The sequence below is a fragment of the Phragmites australis genome, chromosome 3, assembly GCF_958298935.1.
Source record: "Phragmites australis chromosome 3, lpPhrAust1.1, whole genome shotgun sequence".
In the NCBI taxonomy this organism is placed as follows: Eukaryota; Viridiplantae; Streptophyta; class Magnoliopsida; order Poales; family Poaceae; genus Phragmites; species Phragmites australis.
In genome coordinates this window covers 3,024,440-3,043,549 of record NC_084923.1, presented here as the reverse complement: position 1 = coordinate 3,043,549, position 19,110 = coordinate 3,024,440, and the positions used below count along the sequence as shown (strand labels likewise).

At 47.2% G+C, this 19,110-nt stretch overlaps 3 protein-coding genes across 3 annotated transcripts; 1 reads left to right on the top strand and 2 right to left on the bottom strand.

Annotated features, from left to right (window-relative positions):
- Positions 1 to 269: 269 nt before the first annotated feature.
- On the bottom strand, positions 270 to 1,681 carry LOC133911578 (GATA transcription factor 1-like). The gene is made up of 2 exons (XM_062353873.1): positions 1,272 to 1,681; positions 270 to 1,179 (listed from the first exon to the last, which is right to left on the bottom strand). The coding sequence occupies exons 1-2, from the start codon at positions 1,350 to 1,352 to the stop codon at positions 646 to 648; spliced, it is 615 nt and encodes a 204-aa protein (XP_062209857.1). The 5' UTR covers positions 1,353 to 1,681; the 3' UTR covers positions 270 to 645.
- Positions 1,682 to 9,701: 8,020 nt separating this feature from the next.
- LOC133910880 (MDIS1-interacting receptor like kinase 1-like) lies at positions 9,702 to 13,211 on the top strand. The gene is made up of 2 exons (XM_062353118.1): positions 9,702 to 12,556; positions 12,649 to 13,211. The coding sequence occupies exons 1-2, from the start codon at positions 9,850 to 9,852 to the stop codon at positions 13,059 to 13,061; spliced, it is 3,120 nt and encodes a 1,039-aa protein (XP_062209102.1). The 5' UTR covers positions 9,702 to 9,849; the 3' UTR covers positions 13,062 to 13,211.
- Positions 13,212 to 15,536: 2,325 nt separating this feature from the next.
- LOC133911577 (xyloglucan galactosyltransferase KATAMARI1 homolog) lies at positions 15,537 to 18,170 on the bottom strand. Its single transcript, XM_062353872.1, has one exon. The coding sequence runs from the start codon at positions 17,790 to 17,792 to the stop codon at positions 15,987 to 15,989; it is 1,806 nt and encodes a 601-aa protein (XP_062209856.1). The 5' UTR covers positions 17,793 to 18,170; the 3' UTR covers positions 15,537 to 15,986.
- Positions 18,171 to 19,110: the final 940 nt, after the last annotated feature.

Sequence of the window (19,110 nt, the reverse complement as noted above, 5' to 3'; positions counted from 1 at the left end):
TGTTGCCATTTCCAGGGAAGAAAGAAGCATGCTAGGAAAAGTTCCATGGTCAGTGAACATATCCGGGCGCGGCCGGCCGGTGCAGCAAGGCCACTTTCTGTGCTTTCTTGTTGCTTCACAATGTTGGGTGTGATTTGCCTCAAGCACGGAGAAATGAAGCAAAACCCGTCAAAATCATGCACCAGCCGGATGCATCTAGCCCGGTGAGTGGCGGACGTGTCGCACTCCGTGTATGCTTCAGCTGATCAGCTCTTGATCGACTCCCTACTAGGACTAGGAGAAATAGGTGCCATGATAAGCGCTTATCCCATTCGAACAGACACAGCTTATCACCATGACTCCATGAGTGACTCCATGAGTCTTGTTACAGCAGCAAGATTGCAGAGAATTTTGATCACCATGACGCTGCTCCTTTTCTCTTTACATTGTTGCCAGAGAGAGACTACCACAGCATGTAGCAGCCGCAGGAGGAGCTTAACCCCTAATCCAAAATTCCTAGCAAGACGAAAATTGCAAAGGAAAACTAAGCAGATAAGGATCGATGCTAATCATAATCTCTAATCATCGCCATCCTCCATCGCCAAGAAAGCAACCATTGTTCTCTCGGTCAAGGCGGCTGTTGCATCACTTGCACTTGTTGGCGGCTTAGCGCTCGGCGCGGCGGGCCCTGGCGCCGGCGCTGCCGGCGGGCGTGGTCTCCTCCTCCAGATGGCGGCGCATCTCCAGGACGCGGCGGTGGGAGTTGGAGTGCAGCAGCAGGGAGAAGGTGGGGCTGTTTATCGGCCGGTACTCCGGGAAGAGCCGCCCGGACTTGAAACGCACGCCGCACGCGTTGCACAGCGTGCTGGGGCCGTCCGGACCCTGCCGCCACTGCGGCGTTTCCTCCGACGCGCAGTGCGTGCACCGGCGCCGTGGCGCGTCGCCCGCCACGAGGGGCGGCAGCACCGGCGGGACGCTCCACGGCGCCATCACCCGCCGCCGCCGCCGCAACCCCTTGGTCCTCGGCCCCACCACATGGGGCAGCGCCTCCAGGCGACCCAGACCCATCAACGGACGCGACGGCGCCGCCTCCGCCGCCATGGTCTCCACCGACGGGAACGCGTCCATATTCGAGAGCCACTCCAACTCCTCCTCTTCCTCCGCCCCCTGTTCCCCTCCTCCCGCCGTCAACTCCAACCCCTGCAAGAACCACCCCCCAAAAAAGAAAAAAAATTAGCGCCTATGTCGCAACCCAACCTCAGCCGCAGCCATGGGAGAAACGAGACAGGTACCGCGTGGTCAAAGAAGGCATTCAAGCTGGCATCCGCGCCGCCGGCGATCTCGTCAGCCGCCGCCGCCCCGCCCCCCGCCATGGTCGCCGCCGCCGTCACGGCGCAGGGATAAAGAAATGGATTTTTTTTATCCAATTACTTGAACGCTTCTATTCGAGATGATCCGGTGGCCTTTTAACATCTGCTTTTCAACCTTCGCGGTTTCACAAGGTAAAGCAAGAGAGTTTTTTTTATGTGTTCTTGAGATGATGCTAGAAATCCATAGGTTTTAACGAGGGTAATAACCCCATGGAGTTCACGTGGGGTAGCCTGGCACTGTGGCTAGGGGCGACTTGGATTTTATTACGTGCTTCAAACGGCCGGATTAACCAGAATCCTCCATTAGGGTTTGCTTCAGGGTTAAGCAGTAGTGAAGAACAGAAACGGGAGGAAGATGAGCTCCGATTCTAAGCCCACGGAGCGGCGCACGCATTTCTTGAGGCGACGTCCAAGCGATTTCACATTGGTAGAGTACTATCTTTTTTTTTATTGGCTGTCTCATGAAAAGCTGTTCTGCGTGTCACGAGTCATTTCAATAATTTTTTAAGTGTAAAAAGTTGTGTTAACATGGATCCACTAAACCGCTTAACAGATGCGGCCAAGTAAAGGGTTAAATCAGGTTGGATCTGCTCTGAGATAAACTATAACATACGGTCTTTTTGTTGAAGAGTATATATATGCTCGTGGTGAGAAAAATATATAACTTATACGTATTAGTTTCTTTAGAAGGTAGCGGATAATATATTCTCGTTAGTTACGTTAGTGGTATACATAAGCAAAAGTGAATTATTTCTTGTGGTATTCTTGTTGGAGAGTAAATGCACTTAATTTTATTGGGTTCTTAGAAAGTAACGGACAGCATGTACTTGTTAGTTACGTTAGTGGTTTACATGGTCAAGTGTAAACTATAACTTGTTGTATTTTTATTGGAAATACACGCATGCTCGTGACGAGAAAAATGTGTAACTTAAGTGTATTGGTCCCTTAGAAAGTAACGGACAACACGTTCTGGTTAGTTACGTTACTAGTTTACACGGGCAAAACAACAGTAAATTATCACATTCTTGTCGGAAAAAATGTGCCACTGAATTATCGCCCATCCTTATGCCAATGATGAATAAAAAAATTTATCAAACACAAGTCAAAACATTAGCTCCCATTTGATTCAAGAGGTTGAACATAATACTCACCAACTGGAGCAAGTGAGAGTTTCAGCGTAAGCCGCTCCATGAATTAGCTTACATTTGATCTTAGGCCAATGTGTCATTGAGGCATCGGAGTAGCATGGCGATCTCAATCTCAAGTGCTGGCACCAGCCGCACAACTGTCGTCCTGGTGAGACGATGGCTGCCTGCGCACATGGTCATGGGCTCTAAACATGGAAATTGCATCGACCTGTCTACACTGCGCCACTTCGAAATGTTGACGGGCATTGGGCGAGCCGAAGGTCCAACAGCTTCCATTTTGTATCTCCATCCACGCCGGTTATCGGCCGTTCGTGCGCTGCCTCCAGGCTCCACAGCCCATACGACTACGTGGGTTGGTCTTTCATGCGGCGTCCTTGATGGTCCAAGAACGCTGCGGGAGATCAGAGTTTCAATAAACTTAAGGACATATTCGAAGAAATTCTGACTATCTGTCAGGATGGTTTGTAGATTTCGAACAGCAATGATAACTAAATCTAGCATGATAGTAATTAAGGGAGAAAAATCTTCGTAGCCGGCTCCATGCTTTTGGTATTATTGTAGGCATCTCTCCCTTCTTACTTCATTCCCTCAATTCGTACCTCATTCCGGACAGAGGGCTCACAGGCGCTTCAGAGCGAATTGGATGATCGGGCCGAGGGCTGCCCCCTCTTCGCAATTCGTACCTGTTGCCGGCGCGGCCCGCGTCGTCGGAATTTGGACGGATGCGTCTGTTTTCCAACGGCAAACGGGACAAACTGGCACGAGCCGGCGAGCCCGAGCGTTCGCTCCGTGCGTGCGTGTGGCCGAGCGGGCGGACGGCGGGCCAGGCGCAGGCGATCGCGGTGCCGTACGCCGTCCGCAGGTGGCGTGAGTGACACGCGGTTGGGCGGGGCATTTGCTGGCCAAGCGCGCGTACGCACGGCACGATGCACCAATGCCTCGGCGGGCGACGGGGTGAGAACGCGTTTACCCGGGGCAGGTGCGGCCGCGGACGGCGGCTGGTTCCCTATCGTCGGGCGGCGCACTGGTGCGGACTTCGGTTGCCTTGGTGCGCCACATCGCAAATCCTTTCTGCCAATCTACCATGTTAACCGGTGAACTGAACACGAGCGGGCACAGCTCACGAACGAGACCACTTTCTGTGCACCGTCGGTACGTACCGAATGCACCGCGGACAGGTGTACTTAGGCCATGCACAACGCTGGTAGCTGGCAGACGCTTCAAGGCAGTTGTGTTAGTTTTCTTGCCACGGTGGAACTTAGCTTGGGCACTCGACGCTTAGAGAGAACCTAATGCGTGGAACAAGTTTTTTGGGCGAAGCGAGCGCTTCAGCCGAGCGGTTTCCACCGTCATTAGCATAGCAATTACCATGATTAGTATGGAAAGTGATGAATGGACGCTTTAAACGGGCTCTTACGTTTCTCGAGATGCTAAGCATCTAGTGTAAGATAGATCTTTCCATTGCAGCTTAAGGCTCTTATGCAAATACTTCGTAATATGGCATTATTCTCTCTCTTTAAGCATCTATTTAAACATCCTTGTACATGCCCTTACGCGCTCGGGTTTAATCAAATCATGTGCTTAAACAAGTTTAAATACGGATGTCAATGTGCAATGATGGGATGTGACTCAGGAATCCATCGCAGCAGTGTATTAACAATGGCGGATCCAGGATTTCTAGGCTGGGTATGCAAGATTACGAGGGAGGGAACTAACGAAGAGTAATTAAACTGGTGGGTGACTAGGTGCATTCGTACGTGAGCCATAAACAGATGAGAGCATGCGGAAGTGAAGATGGGTCGACAGTGGACGCCTGATATTAAGCTAATGTTGTGAGTTTTAGATCTAATTAGCTGTGTAATACACGTATGTCTAATATATACTACATATAATCGATTTTTTAAAAAAAAATGGATATGCAATTGCATACCCATGCACCAATCTAAGTTCGCCACTGTGTATTAGTATACCAAGTTGGCACTGTTCCAAGATGTCCAAGCTTTTTTTTATCGGAGAAATATCTCTGCTTCTATTGAAAGTAAATTAATTGTACACAAACCATCAGATCACCAGTATAAACCACATACACACAGCAAAAGGGAAAGAAAAACAATCTTTGAGCTGCTAGCGTCACAGAGAAGCTCACAAGCTCTAAGGTAGCCGATAAGACATAAGAAAATTAGATCATAACTCTGGGTTACAAGATAAATAATTCCAAACACATAGAGAGATTCACAGCACAAAGTCATTAGATTGGACAATAGGGGTTAGACTGGAAGTTGTGGCACCACTCCACGAGATGCTCAAGAGCCGGTTCGATCTCATCCTTATCGCTCTTCTTGAGCAGGATTTTTCAACTTTGCAAGTACGAAAGATCATTGAGAAGAATATCAATTGGCTTGTTAGGGAAGGTCTTTTCAATATTCATCCTGTTACGAGCACGCCAAATCGACTAGCAAAGCCCTGTAAAGAAAAGGAGAACCAGTTTTATAGGTAGGTTTAGTTTCTGAGTCAAACATCTGAGAGCAAAGTCATCAAGGATCTGGAGTTACTCAGTCCATCCAAAGCATTCTCTCACTACACTACATGCAAAATTAGATAGCAAACATTGGAAGAAAATATTATTAACATTTTCTTTTTTTTCCACAAAGACAACAAGCATCACTACTCTTCCACCCCTCCTCTTTAAAGTGGTTTCAATTTGCAACCTATCGTTAAATATCTACCAGATAAAGATCTTTATCTTTTTATGGAACTTTGCATTTCCAAATGGTATCGCAAATTTTGCTTCTTATTCCATCATCCAGCATGAAATGATATAGGGACTTATTGGTGAAATTCCTGGACTTCTCCAGGACCCAATGAACTTCATCATCTAAGCCATCCAAATTGATGGAGTTTATTAGCCTCTTCGAAACCTCATGGTTTGCTAATTCTGAGGGAGCCAGAGCTCTTCTGAAATTGATTCTGAAAGTGCCCCCTCAAAGCAATCAGCCACTTGGCAAATGTATATGAGGTCATTTTGAATAGCTTAGGGAACTGGATCTTGAGGGGTATCTTGTATCTAGATATCAGTCCAAAAACCAATTATTTTCCCATTATACATCTCATATACAGCACCCCACTGGAATAAATATTTAACCTTATGAATACCCTTGTTCAATAATAGAGACATGTATGAGAATACCAGAAGTGCATATTACCTCCGGTACCATTTGGATTAATCTAAAGCAAGGAAAACCACAGTGATCGAGACGAATAATGCCACAATAATGCCTTAATAATCCACTTTCCCAAGGGAATTTCAGAAGCTGCAAAGCTAGGGGCACTCCACATGGCCCCCATCTTAGCCCTTGCCATGGAGCAATTAACAAAGGGGGAGGAGCAACCAAAGACATAGAGGCCATGTGTGCATGCATGTGGGCTAGCTAAGCGGAGGTAACCGTGTTGGAAGGGAGGATAATCGCATGCATTTGCAGTTGGTGGACGCATCTTGCATGATTGCGGCTGGTATTGGTACCTTCTTGCTTGCATCTTTCGTTGCCCCTTCTTCAGTTCTTTCATCGTTGTACCCATGGAGCCAAAAAAATTCCACCCTGCTTGGCAGTTGGGCTCATCTCTGTCACTAGGTTATGAAATGCATATTTTTTATCCAAATTCTGTAAGAAAATTAAATTGTAAAGAATGACTGTAACAGCTATTTTTACACAATCTCTAATTACTGAAGTCGCTGGAACCGGAACCTGAACTTGTGATACTGAATTCAGACATAGGAATGGGCAATCTTAGCTGTTACATTGTTCTCTTGTAACTGAAGTTAAGCTGCCAGAGTTGGGTAGCGTGATGTTACATTGTTCTCTTTTAACTGAAGTTAAGCTGCCAGAGTTGGGTGGCGTGAAATGTAGCATGTTTAGAGAAGAATCCATTGTTGTATCATGTTCATGTTCGCCAACCAGGTGGGTCCAATAATGGCTGCCCATCTGTAACATGAGAAGGTTCTGAGAGCAAGCCAGAGTGGGCGAGTAATTGGAGTTGGGGAGGAGGGATCATGTTATTTGTTGTGTAATTCAGCTACAAAGGAGGGATTAGTTTTGTACAACAGTACATTTCATAAAGTGGAAACAGTTTGAGCCGGTTGGGCTGACTTTTTGGGGCCAGGATCCCTGACGTCACGCATCGTCGCTGACGTGTGGGGCCGGTCTCACACATCAACGACAATGTTATAGTAACTTCGATGCCAGGAGATCTCGATCCGATTTTTTAGGGAGAACAAGAATCTTGTTGCTGCTTGTATTTTTCAGTGCTTGCTATATAACGTGGATGTCCCCAGAGCAAAATAATGGCTGCTCAAAGTAGGAGACAACTTTTTACTATATATTTAGCTGACGTGATAAAGATGAACAGTATGATATGATGAGTCGATCGTACTATACAGTGTTCCAGCATTGTTCTTGTAGTTTCTTATATGCTTGATTCATGCTCAAAATGTTGTGAAGTTGTCAATGCCGTGGTGCCAAAACCGTCTGATGCTATGGTAATCGACGTTCAAGAATTGCAGACAGTGTAATGCTGATTTGGTGTAGGAGATAACCCAGAAATCTAGTTGCTCTTTGCAAAGCTCTGTGTAAAGCAGCAATTTGATCAACCTAATCGAGATGATTTAGCAATTATCAGATCCAACGATGACAGATTCACATTTAGTATCTTACATGAGGGTGTAACATCGAAACAAGCCATCCGAGCTAGACTTCCAAGCATATAAAAGAAAAGGAAGACGCAGCACGATGAAGTTGATTGAAGTTCTTGGGCTTGCTTGGGTGCTAGCTTTACTTTATCATGTAACGCTAATACCAGTTACTGTATTAGTAATTTACTGCCAGCGCTTGGTCATAATTCAGAGCTTTCCAGAGCAGATCATCCATGATAAGCTTTACAAGATTTCATATGTGCTCTGTTCGTGAAGATAGCAGGCTAGCAAAAACATCTAGCAGTACTCGGAGAACGGTTGTTTCTATTTGGCCCTGTAATCTAAGCTGCGATAAATCTTAGTCTTGTAGCTTGCCTTGGCCTCATGCCAGGGGCTTCGACCGTTCGGATCATTGTGTAATCTCAGTTATCTTTTCCACTTAATTCAAAAATACACAGCACTCCTATGTATTTTAGAAGAAAAAAAAGAAACAGACGAAAATAAGCAAATGCAATGAAGCTTGCTAATCCATTAATCTTTTTTCGCCCTAATCATCAATAAAACGAATAAGAATATCGGCATATTGCCATCGGGAGCACTTCTTTAATAGTAATTATAAAGGTCAAATCTAAATTTCACATACCGTACCAGTGAATGGAAAACTTACAGAGAAAAGGTCAAATCAATATTTTTGTGACCAAAAAAAGTTGAAGTGTCACGGTTTAGGGCAAAGGTTAAGATTCCCTAAATTTGACAATCTAGCACACCACTGTGCTACAAGAAACTAAAGCATGATGTCCTCAAGAATCTAATCATAAAAGAGAATAGGACTTCTATGTGTTGCAAATAATGTATCATGGGCAAGTTGTGCACATGCTTCTCCACTCATATCAAGAAAATGTTCAATTACTAACTAACAATTAATTTCTTATTTGCATGTTCCTTCAATGCCACCTTCTTAACCTTTTCCAATAATACATTTGTACTTGAGAATGTAAGAGCTCAGATATAATACTACAACAACTCAACCCTAGCATAAAATGCTTGTCACTAGATGCTGCAGACATATTTCTCACATAAATCCTTGTAATAGAGCTTACCACTATTGTGGTAATGGTAAAATTTACTAGGAAATCTTGTCACATAAAAGAGCATATAATGGATTATGACTCACTGGAATGGTTCGACAATTGATTACTAGAATATTAGTAACACTGTTAGATGTGTTTTGGTTATGTCAACGACTAATTCATTCAGAAAAAAAGAAGCATGATTCTTTCTTACCAGCGGTCAAGCCTGATGAAATACGAAGGATAGAAGATTCTTGCTCACTTTTCACTCGTTGTATTGATCAGGCACTTAAAATATTAGCAATTGATGACACCTGGAACAGAATCTTACAGTGCCTACAGATTTCCCCCCTGCAAGGATCATCGACACAAGTTCCAATGTATAGGCAAGATGAGATTAAAGTACTAGTTTTAGAATCAGTCATTTGTTAAACACCCACGGCACGCTTGCTGCTCATCCCATGTAGCTTTGCCTCCTTTAGTACTTTATACTGATAAGGCAATTAAAGTATGCCGTTAACCATGTCTGTCCAGTTTAGTGAACTCCCATTATTCAGACTGACAGTCAGTATGACAACGCCATACTTAGTTGAAGCATAATTTATTTGTTTTCCCAAATGATGGCTGAATTTTCATTTCAGCTTCTAAAAAAAATCAACTTCTACCAAAATGGTCATTATGTTTTTCTTAACAATAGTCAATAGACTCAGTACCTCAAAATAGACCAGCAATATCTCTTTCCAGTGCTGGACACAGTATAACTACATCCTTTCATGCCAGCAATATCTCTTTCAAGATATGAACAAAAAATATTTCATTTACTTGAAATGGGTACCAAATTATTTTTTCATACAGTAATGGATGGTCAAATTTATTTCAGATCTTCAACAACAGTAGAACCGTACCCTCAAGCTCAATTGTACTTCAAATCAGCAACATTCATAGCTGAAAGATAACTATGCCTATAACACAATAGGGAATCAACAGTAGAACCGTACCCTCAAGCTCAATTGTACTTCAAATCAACAACATTCATAACTGAAAGATAACTATGCCTACAATAACACGATAGGGAATCAACTCCAATGGAAACCACCATGTTCTATGTTATACAATGATTGCATTTCCTTTTGTTTAACCCAACAAGACAAATTTCTCTCTCCAATGGCAAGTGATCAATCTGCCTTTCACACATTCCCTTAACCACATGGCCCATGTCTCCCCAAGCTCTCAATAATTCCAAGAGCATTTCCAGCCTATGTCCATGCCTCCTCCTAACCTTTACACTCTCATGCCAAGCTGTTCTTGTGCTGCCCAAGGCCCCACAGAGGCTACTCAACCATATACCTAACACTACAACAACACAATAGTATACCAATGCCACCAAGTGGTATTTTATTGTCCAATCCCTCTCCAAACACATAAATTAATGCATTAATCTGGTCCTAATCATAGACATAACCCTATATACTTTCCCACAAGTTTCCCTCCATTTTTCTATTGCTTCGAACAAGGCAATGAAAACACAATACTAGTGAAGGAGAGAAGGAGAGGGCAGAGGAGTGAAGGAGAAGGGAAGAACAGAAGAACCAAGCATGACAAGTGCTACTCCAAGGCTTAGTAGCACTGCACACTTGTTCTTCTCGTTATCCTTCTCCCTGGCACTCCTGTGCTGCATCGTCGTGTCCAATGCCGCCGGATATGAGGCCGCGGCGCTGCTTGCCATCAAGGCGTCGCTCGTCGACCCCTTGGGTAAGCTCCGGGGCTGGATCTCTGCGGCGGGCTCATCACGTTGTACCTGGGATGGTGTGCGGTGCAATGCCAAGGGCGTGGTCACCGGTCTCAACCTCGCCGGCATGAACCTGAGCGGCACTATCCCCGATGACATCCTCGGCCTCACCGGGCTCACCTCGATCAGCCTCCAGAGCAACGCGTTCGACCGCGAGCTGCCGCTGGCGCTCGTGTCTATTCCGACGCTTCAAGAGTTCGATGTCAGCGACAACAACTTCGTCGGTCACTTTCCGGCCGGCCTCGGTGCATGCGCCTCATTGACGTACCTCAATGCGTCGGGCAACAACTTCGCCGGCCCGCTCCCAGCCGACGTCGGCAATGCCACCGCACTCGAGACGCTCGACTTCCGGGGCGGCTACTTCTCCGGCACGATCCCCAAGTCCTACGGCAAGCTCCAGAAGCTCAGATTCTTGGGCCTCTCAGGTAACAACCTCGGCGGCGCTCTCCCAGATGAGCTATTTGAGATGTCGGCATTGGAGCAACTCATCATTGGCTACAATGAGTTCTCCGGCGCAATCCCGACCGCCATTGGCAACCTCGCCAGCCTCCAGTATCTCGACATGGCGGTCGGCAAATTAGAAGGTCCCATCCCCCCGGAGCTCGGCCGGCTGCCGTACCTCAACACCCTCTACCTTTACAAGAACAACATTGGCGGCCCGATACCCAAGGAGCTCGGCAACCTGTCCTCCCTCGTCATGCTCGACCTCTCCGACAACGTGATCACCGGCACGATACCGGCGGAGCTGGCGCAGCTCACTAACCTGCAGCTGCTCAACCTCATGTGCAACAGGATCAAGGGTGGCATCCCGGCGGGCATCGGCGAGCTCCCCAAGCTAGAGGTGTTGGAGCTGTGGAACAACTCCCTCGTCGGCCCATTACCGCCGTCGCTCGGCAGCTCGCAGCCGCTGCAATGGCTCGACGTGTCAACGAACGCGTTGTCCGGGCCGGTGCCCACCGTCCTCTGCGACAGCGGCAACCTGACGAAGCTGATCTTGTTCAACAATGTCTTCACAGGCCCGATCCCTGTGGGCCTGACCACGTGCACGACGCTTGTCCGCGCGCGGGCGCACAACAACCGGCTGAACGGCACAGTGCCCGCGGGACTCGGTCGGCTGCCGCGGCTGCAACGTCTCGAGCTGGCCGGCAACGAGCTGTCCGGGGAGATCCCGGACGACTTGGCGCTCTCGACATCGCTCTCCTTCATCGACCTCTCGCACAACCAGCTGCAGTCGGCGCTGCCGTCGAACATCTTGTCCATCCCGACGCTACAAACGTTTGCGGCGGCTGACAACGAGCTGATCGGCGGTGTGCCGGATGAGATTGGCAATTGCCCGTCGCTGTCCGCCCTCGACCTCTCCAGCAACCGGCTGTCAGGTGCAATTCCGGCCAGCCTCGCGTCGTGCCAGAGGCTCGTCTCGCTAAGCCTCCGGAGCAACCGCTTCACCGGGCAGATCCCTGGGGCGATAGCCATGATGTCGACATTGTCGGTCCTCGACCTCTCCAACAACTTCCTCTCCGGCGAGATACCGAACAACTTCGGCAGCTCGCCGGCGCTGGAAATGCTCAACCTAGCGTACAACAACCTCACTGGTCCCGTGCCAGCGACGGGGCTACTTAGGACAATTAACCCCGATGACCTTGCCGGGAACCCGGGCCTGTGTGGTGGCGTCCTACCGCCGTGTAGGGCTAGCTCCCTGCAGGCCTCGTCGTCTGGAGCGACTGGCCTTCGGCGGTCGCACATGAAGCACATCGCGACAGGGTTGGCAATCGGCATCTCGGCGGTGATTGTGGCATGCGGCGCCGTCTTTCTTGGCAAGCAGCTGCACCAGCGGTGGTATGTCAATGGAGGATGCTACGACGATGCCATCGAGGACGATGGGAGCGGTTCGTGGCCGTGGCGCCTCACGGCGTTCCAGCGGCTGAGTTTCACCAGCGCCGAGGTGCTCGCCTGCATCAAGGAGGACAACATTGTGGGGATGGGCGGCATGGGGGTTGTCTACCGCGCCGACATGCCACACCACCACGCCGTCGTCGCCGTCAAGAAGCTGTGGCGCGCGGCCGGGTGCCCCGAGGAGGCCGCCACGGTCGACGGGCGCCAGGACGTGGAGGCCGGAGGCGAGTTCACCGCCGAGGTGAAGCTCCTCGGCCGGCTCCGGCACCGCAACGTCGTTCGCATGCTGGGCTACGTGAGCAACAACCTGGACACGATGGTGCTGTACGAGTACATGGTGAACGGCAGCCTGTGGGAGGCGCTGCACGGACGGCAGAAGGGCAAGATGCTGGTGGACTGGGTGTCGCGGTACAACGTCGCTGCGGGCGTCGCCGCCGGGCTCGCGTACCTGCACCACGACTGCCGACCGCCGGTCATCCACCGCGACGTCAAGTCCAGCAACGTGCTCCTCGGCACCAACATGGACGCAAAGATCGCGGACTTCGGCCTAGCCCGAGTCATGGCGCGCGCCCACGAGACCGTCTCCATGGTCGCCGGCTCCTACGGCTACATCGCTCCAGGTCAGTATCAATTGCTGTCTTTCCTCCTGCATGAGCAGCAAAAGTTAACATCGACGCGCTTGTACTGATGTTAATTTGGCTGCTTGGAACAGAGTACGGGTACACATTGAAGGTTGATCAGAAGAGCGACATCTACAGCTTCGGCGTGGTCCTGATGGAGCTGCTGACGGGGAGGCGGCCCATCGAGCCGGAGTACGGCGAGAGCCAGGACATCGTCGGGTGGATCAGGGAGCGCCTGAGGAGCAACAGTGGCGTGGAGGAGCTGCTGGACGCCAGCGTAGGCGGCCGCGTCGACCACGTCCGGGAGGAGATGCTGCTGGTGCTGCGCATCGCGGTGCTGTGCACGGCCAAGTCCCCCAAGGATCGGCCCACGATGCGGGACGCGGTGACCATGCTCGGCGAGGCCAAGCCGCGGCGAAAGAGCAGCAGCGCCACGGTGGCCGCCACCGTCGTGGACAAGGACAAGCCGGTGTTCACGACGTCGCCGGACTCCGGTTACGTATAGATTATGGTGATCAAACATGAATCTGGCGTTCGCGGATTTGTATGTTCTGTACGTAGTCCCATGTTATGTACACTTTTTTTACATAGATTTGATTCATATTTTGGTTTCGTTCAGAGCGAGAGAGGATTAATGTAACCAATGTTTATACCTTTACAGTTTTAGGATGTAAAGCAATTGGTCCCTTTGAACGTTTCTTTCCTTTTGCAGGCCGATTGATTATTTGTTTTCATTTTGTCTACAAGGTCAAGCTTTGGGCATTAAATTGAACAATTTGCATGACGAAATGTTGGATGTTGATGCCGCACCACATTTTCCCTTTTTTTTTAGAGAGGCCGAGGAAGATTAGCTGCAGATGGGACAGTTATGTTCTCCTACGCTCGGCCCATTACTATTTGGCCAGCAAGAACTTTGAGCCTCAGGACTTAATAAGGGGAAAAGCCTGATTTGTCTCCCTCAACTTTCACGGAAATATGATCCCCTCAGGACTTAAAAACCAGGGTGGAAACCACCTGAGGACAAAAGATGTCTGTTTTTTTAGTTGGAGGAGGTTCAATAAAATGGTATTGCAATTGAGGGAAGAAAATCAAATTTTCGTGACAGTTGAGGGAGGTAAATCTGACTTTTTCCCTTGAAAAACCATTCTCTGATCATGTCCTTCAAAGAATCAAGATTCAATATTCCCCTCAAAAAATCAAGATGCAACAGTGAGCCGATTCTTTCCACTATCAATCTGATTAGCATCATGCTACAAGCTTACAACACTTATTGAAGGAGATGGAAAGAGCAAAGGGGTAACGTCTTAGTCAACAGCAAAATACCATACTTCCCCAGTTAATCAGTTACTCCTAAGTTAACTAGTAAATATCAAGACAATCTTTTAGAAACATATACCAAACTTGGATCTACAAGAACTTTTAATGCAAATGATTGGACAAAAGAACCTCTATGCAATAGAATAATAATCCTTACGCTTTATGCCGTCAGTTGGATCCTATGCTTTGAGGTGACACCATCGCTTGCTTGCATGGGCTTATTCGAGCCCCAAACATCGGAACAAAGCCGCGCTTTTTTATGCCAACTTCAGCAGCAACCTGTGAACGCGGAGGACATTACTGCCTTTGCTAGCGTATAGACTGCGAGTCTGCGATCCTTTTTGACTGGAGCTCCTCCATGGACCCTATATTTCCTGATGAAAAGAGCAGACAGACACCCGAATTTCTTGGCAATGTGCTGAATGAGAATGCCAGAAGAATAATCATTTGCAGCAAGAACATAAATCACATGAATAAAGTATCATGCATCTGTTTGGTATGCATGCATACAGTAGAGTCCATGGGCCATGGCTTTGAATTACAGAGTATGGCATTCAACTTGAACGGTATGACTAGCTAGTAGCTCACCATCTAATAAATAAATGATCATAATATATTCTTCTAGTTCTAGACAGTAAAAGCTTTAACCATCTATTCACCGAAATTTCGTCCTTTCAAAGAAAACAAATGCCATCGTCATCCGTAGAAGTTAATTGCCAGTAGTATACTGTACTAACTTCAGAATAAACCAATCCCCATTTATGTCAGCAAGGACCACACTAAAGAAAAAGTGAAGAAACAGATGACCGACAAGTGATGCATCAGAAACAAATGATGAGCAAATACTGCACTATGCACAAAAGGATAATCGAAATACAAATATCAAACTCATATCAATGGTCCATGCTGAAGAGAATTTTGGTAATATCACCACTAATGTCGTAACCAGCTGACATATTTCAACTATAGTAATTTTTTTCTTTGAAGCAAGATCAACTATAGTAACTTAGCTAGATGGACTTGAAAGAGAAAATCCTGAGTTAAGGCCACATTTTCTTCTACTTCGTCCTTCAGACTTCAATCAGAGAGGTATCATGTGCTCATCGACCATTCACACTTGCAGAGAAGATAGCTAAAAGTCTTTACTCAACTTATTTGAAGAAGAAAAGTCTCGGTGAAAGCACAATTTGAAGAAACAGAATATTTTCAGATGAGAAGTTGTCAAACATGGTCAAATTGATCTCAGATAACCCAAGTAGACAGGTTACATCACCATGAAAAGGAACTCATTGACAAATGAAATGATGGAAGATGGCTAAATGTTACCACTTACCAGTCCCAGTTAACAATATCAAATCATCAGTAATTGACAGAAGTAGCATAGTAGCACCATCTGAGCTCATTACAGGAAGACTAGTATAAATTAGTCAGTTAACAAAGGATCCAGTATAATCAACTATATAGGCTGGCAAAGTTATAGGTCAAATGGTGATTTAAGGTACTACAGATCTTCATTATAGCAATTACACCATACAACTTCGAACAAACAAACAAATGCCTAGCTGTCATTTTGTAAATTTAGCAGAGAGTTATCTCAAATCTCAAAATTGCAAGACATTTCCGTCTAAAGCATTAAGTGCAATAAGAAAAGCAACATCTTGCAAGAGGAAAGTTGTCTCCATATGTCCCTCTTTGATTACATACTAACTGAACATGTGTAAAAGATAGTGGTAGTATACACAAATCCTAAAACATTTAGTTCTAAACACAACAAAACAAAAAAAAGATAGCACAGTAACAAAATTGATATATCTCTAAATCCTGTAATGACTTACAAAGGATTATTGAGCAAAAACATAACAAATAAAAATTAGTGTGGAAAAATGATATTTATAGGGGCAAAGATAAAGCCTTGTGCCAAATTTTCCCCAAAGCACTTTTGGTGGAATGGCTTCGTACAACTGTAGGGCCACCTAGATCATCAAGGATGTTCATGATCACAATAACTATTGGATCTTGACCCATGTGCAACGCATCTGCATTAGAGCACCTTTAGAGAGGATAGCTACCTCTGCTCCCCTGATCTCATCTCCAAGATAAACTAACTTGTGGTTTAGTTCTGAACTCTTTGTTCACTTCTCCAAGAATTCTTGGCAGCTTCAGCAGATGAACTACTATAATTTCCACCTTTGTCCTTGGGCTTCGAGAAGAATGGATCCCATTCGTGAGGTCCAATTGTCCGTTGCCCATCTTCTAAGAGATCATATTTCCAACTATTCTTTTCAATAAAATCTTTATCTTCACGGTCTGCGATGATATCTCTTCTCAACTTTGTCACTTTGTTAATGATGGCTTCTACAGAAACATCAAATGCATCTTTCAGGGTTTCCAGTTTTTCCCTTGGATCAGCATATATAATCCTTGGTATCAGATTGATGACCTCTTCCCTCATCTTCTTGGCCATATCTGGGTGAATACTTTTTAGCCTCTCCTCAATGCTGATATTTCTGGTACGGACGTCATCTTCGGGAATGAAGACAGAGTATCTAGTATAGTTCTTTGGAAGATGCCATGTATATTGGACGTACGCTGAACCAGGATGGAAGAAAACAGGTATGCAACCAGCCAGCATCGAGTCGAAGGCAGATCTTCTCGTATAGGAATCACCCTGGGGCTGCAAGCAAAACAAAGAGCTCTGGAACATCTTCATGATTGTGCCTGGGGAGTGGCACTTGCTCTCCCCAAGGTCACACTCCAATAATTTACAGACACTTGAGCTCCTGCATTGATTGATAAGCTGCCCTCTGATGGACTTTGGATCACCAGGACGCGGAGCGCCTGCAAACGAGAAGAGCCATGGGCGCTCCAAGCTCCTCATTCTATCCTGCCAAAGGAAAACATCAGCATCCTTGGCAGGATGGAAGTATGTAGGATAAGGTATTCCGAAATCATTGGCATTCCACGGGCTCGACTCCACCACGAGCATCGACATGTTCTTCGCAGCCGGCATGAAAAGCAGCTTGTTGCCCCAATCAGAGTCTTCCTCTGTCAACCTTCTGAAATCCCAAGTGATCCTCCCTCCGACCAAAAAATGGTCGCGCCCACCCATCACATTCCACTCAGGCCTCTTCATCAGCCAATCCACCAAATCCAGCGACCCGGCATCCCTTGTCGAAATATTATACCCCCAGAGATACCTTGCCACATCAAACCCAGCATAGAACGGCACGAACACCGCGGCGGCAATGGATGAGTCCTTGGTCAGGCACTCGTACTGTTTCATCCGGTTGGCGAAGATCACATCGACGGAAAATTGGTTGGTGCCATACCAACCGGTGTTAGAGAACACCCCCTCCTCGTTGCCCAACGGCGGCCCAAGCCCGTCGTTGCTCATGAACCTGCACATGTTGGTCCACACGCTCAGCCTCTTGCAGTCTCGGAGCATGTCGTCGTTGAACCGCGGCGGCAGCTCGTGCACGTAGATGTACCGGCCGCCGCACGGGTCGTTCTTGTTTTCCGCCGTCTTGAGCGCCCGCTCGAACGGGTAAGACGCCACCACCTTGGGCGGCGCCTCCTGGTGGACTCCGGCCGTGGCCTCTTCCTCCTTTGGGCGCGCCACAGAAGGCGGAGGCTCCGAGGAGACGAGGGCGAGCGGAGCGAGTGGAATGTCGGGGCGGGAGACGCCGTCAGGTACGGGAAATGGAAGGTCGGCATGTGCAATGAGGACTTCGGCGGCGGCGGCGGTCCGCGCCGTGGAGGCGTCGGGCTCGTTGCCGATGACGACGAAGTGGAAGTAAAAGATGAGGACCCAGAACGTGGCACAGAGCATGGCGAGGAAGCATAGGCGCGACGGCGGCGGCTTCCCGCCTTCCTTCTCCATGTCGTCCTGGTGGGTCGGCAGGACCGACCGCCGCCTCATCGATGGCCGCCGCGCCCGCGCCAACGCCCCTGACCCGCACCGACACTTCAATCACAGGCCAGGATCCGAACCGAGCCGACACTCCAATCAACACCAAAACCTCCGGCAACAGGGCAGAGCTTGATCGCCGAAACAACGGCGGAATTGAGATGGGATTCCTGACAGGGCGCGGGGAAACCGGATCGGCGGAGAGGGGAGCGGAGTGGAGGGGAAGAGGGGGGTTCGGGTTCTGGTTTTGCGGGAGGACGGAGGCTTATTACTAGCGCAAAGCTTTTGCTCGCGGCCGCTGTGGAGATATTGTTTTTTTTTTTCCTTCGATTTGGAGGGGTTTAAACTTTGAACACGGCCGTTTATTGTTGCTGGAAGCGGAGTCGGGTAGAATTACGGCGTTGCGACTTGCGAGGGTGGGGCGTGGGGACGGAGGGGAGGAGACGTGGCGCCCGGCGCGGCCGCTTTGGTGCGCAGGATGTGGGGGAGTAGTGGCGTGCGCGTAGCTGGTGGACGGAAGGAAGCTAGGATAGGAAGAAGGGTATGTTTAGTATATGTTCTCCTAATTTAAATTTTTCCTAAGAAAAATGATTTCCTAGGTAAATTTTATAGAGAAAATGATTCTGTGTGATAAGTAAATTAAAAAATTTATTTTTTTCAGATCTTATTATTTAATTTATTTAAAAGAATCACACCCATTTATTCCACTTTGTAAGTTAAAAACTAAAAATTGTTGTTTAACAGAGTTTTTTTTCACTTAGAGAGCTATTTTAGTAGCTCTGTCAAATAGACCATAAGTGTATTTTTGAAATTCTAGGTCTAGCTCATGAGATGTTGCTTGTATGTATTTCTAGGTCTAGCTCATGGTAAGTAAAACGGGTTTTTCATTCTAGCTAGGTAGAAACATAGAAATTAGTCATTTCTATAGAGTTAGCCTGGTGGAATGCAGGCACAGCACAACTAATGATGATATTAGCATATTATTAGTGAATATTAACTTATATTAATATATTTTAAATTAAATTAAAATTTAATGTGATAAATTAAGTATTATAGAGTGTATTTATGTATGATCAGCTCAACCTCTCTTGGGAATCAAGTCCAAGTGTCATAGTTGGCTCACTGTCACCCGTCCTGATTCGAAATTTTATGGGATAACTCCAATGAAAGCTCTAAAATGCGGAGTTGAAAACAGGGTTTTTCAAGTTGATTATTTTTTGTTACGAAGCTGAAAAATTGAAGTGCTTAGAAGTTGAAATTTCCAAACAACCGGAAGCACGCAAGGTTTGGAGTGGCGAGTAATGTCAAACAGCGTTACGGTGGACCACGT

Excerpts from the sequence above, each read along its gene's own strand:
- LOC133911578 (XM_062353873.1), bottom strand. The coding sequence starts at position 1,352 with ATGGCGGGGGGCGGGGCGGCGGCGGCTGACGAGATCGCCGGCGGCGCG. Across the intron at positions 1,180-1,271 it reads ATGCCTTCTTTGACCACGCG|GGGTTGGAGTTGACGGCGGG; the intron begins GTACCTGTCTCG and ends TGGTTCTTGCAG.
- LOC133910880 (XM_062353118.1), top strand. The coding sequence starts at position 9,850 with ATGACAAGTGCTACTCCAAGGCTTAGTAGCACTGCACACTTGTTCTTC. Across the intron at positions 12,557-12,648 it reads CTACGGCTACATCGCTCCAG|AGTACGGGTACACATTGAAG; the intron begins GTCAGTATCAAT and ends TGCTTGGAACAG.
- LOC133911577 (XM_062353872.1), bottom strand. The coding sequence starts at position 17,792 with ATGAGGCGGCGGTCGGTCCTGCCGACCCACCAGGACGACATGGAGAAG.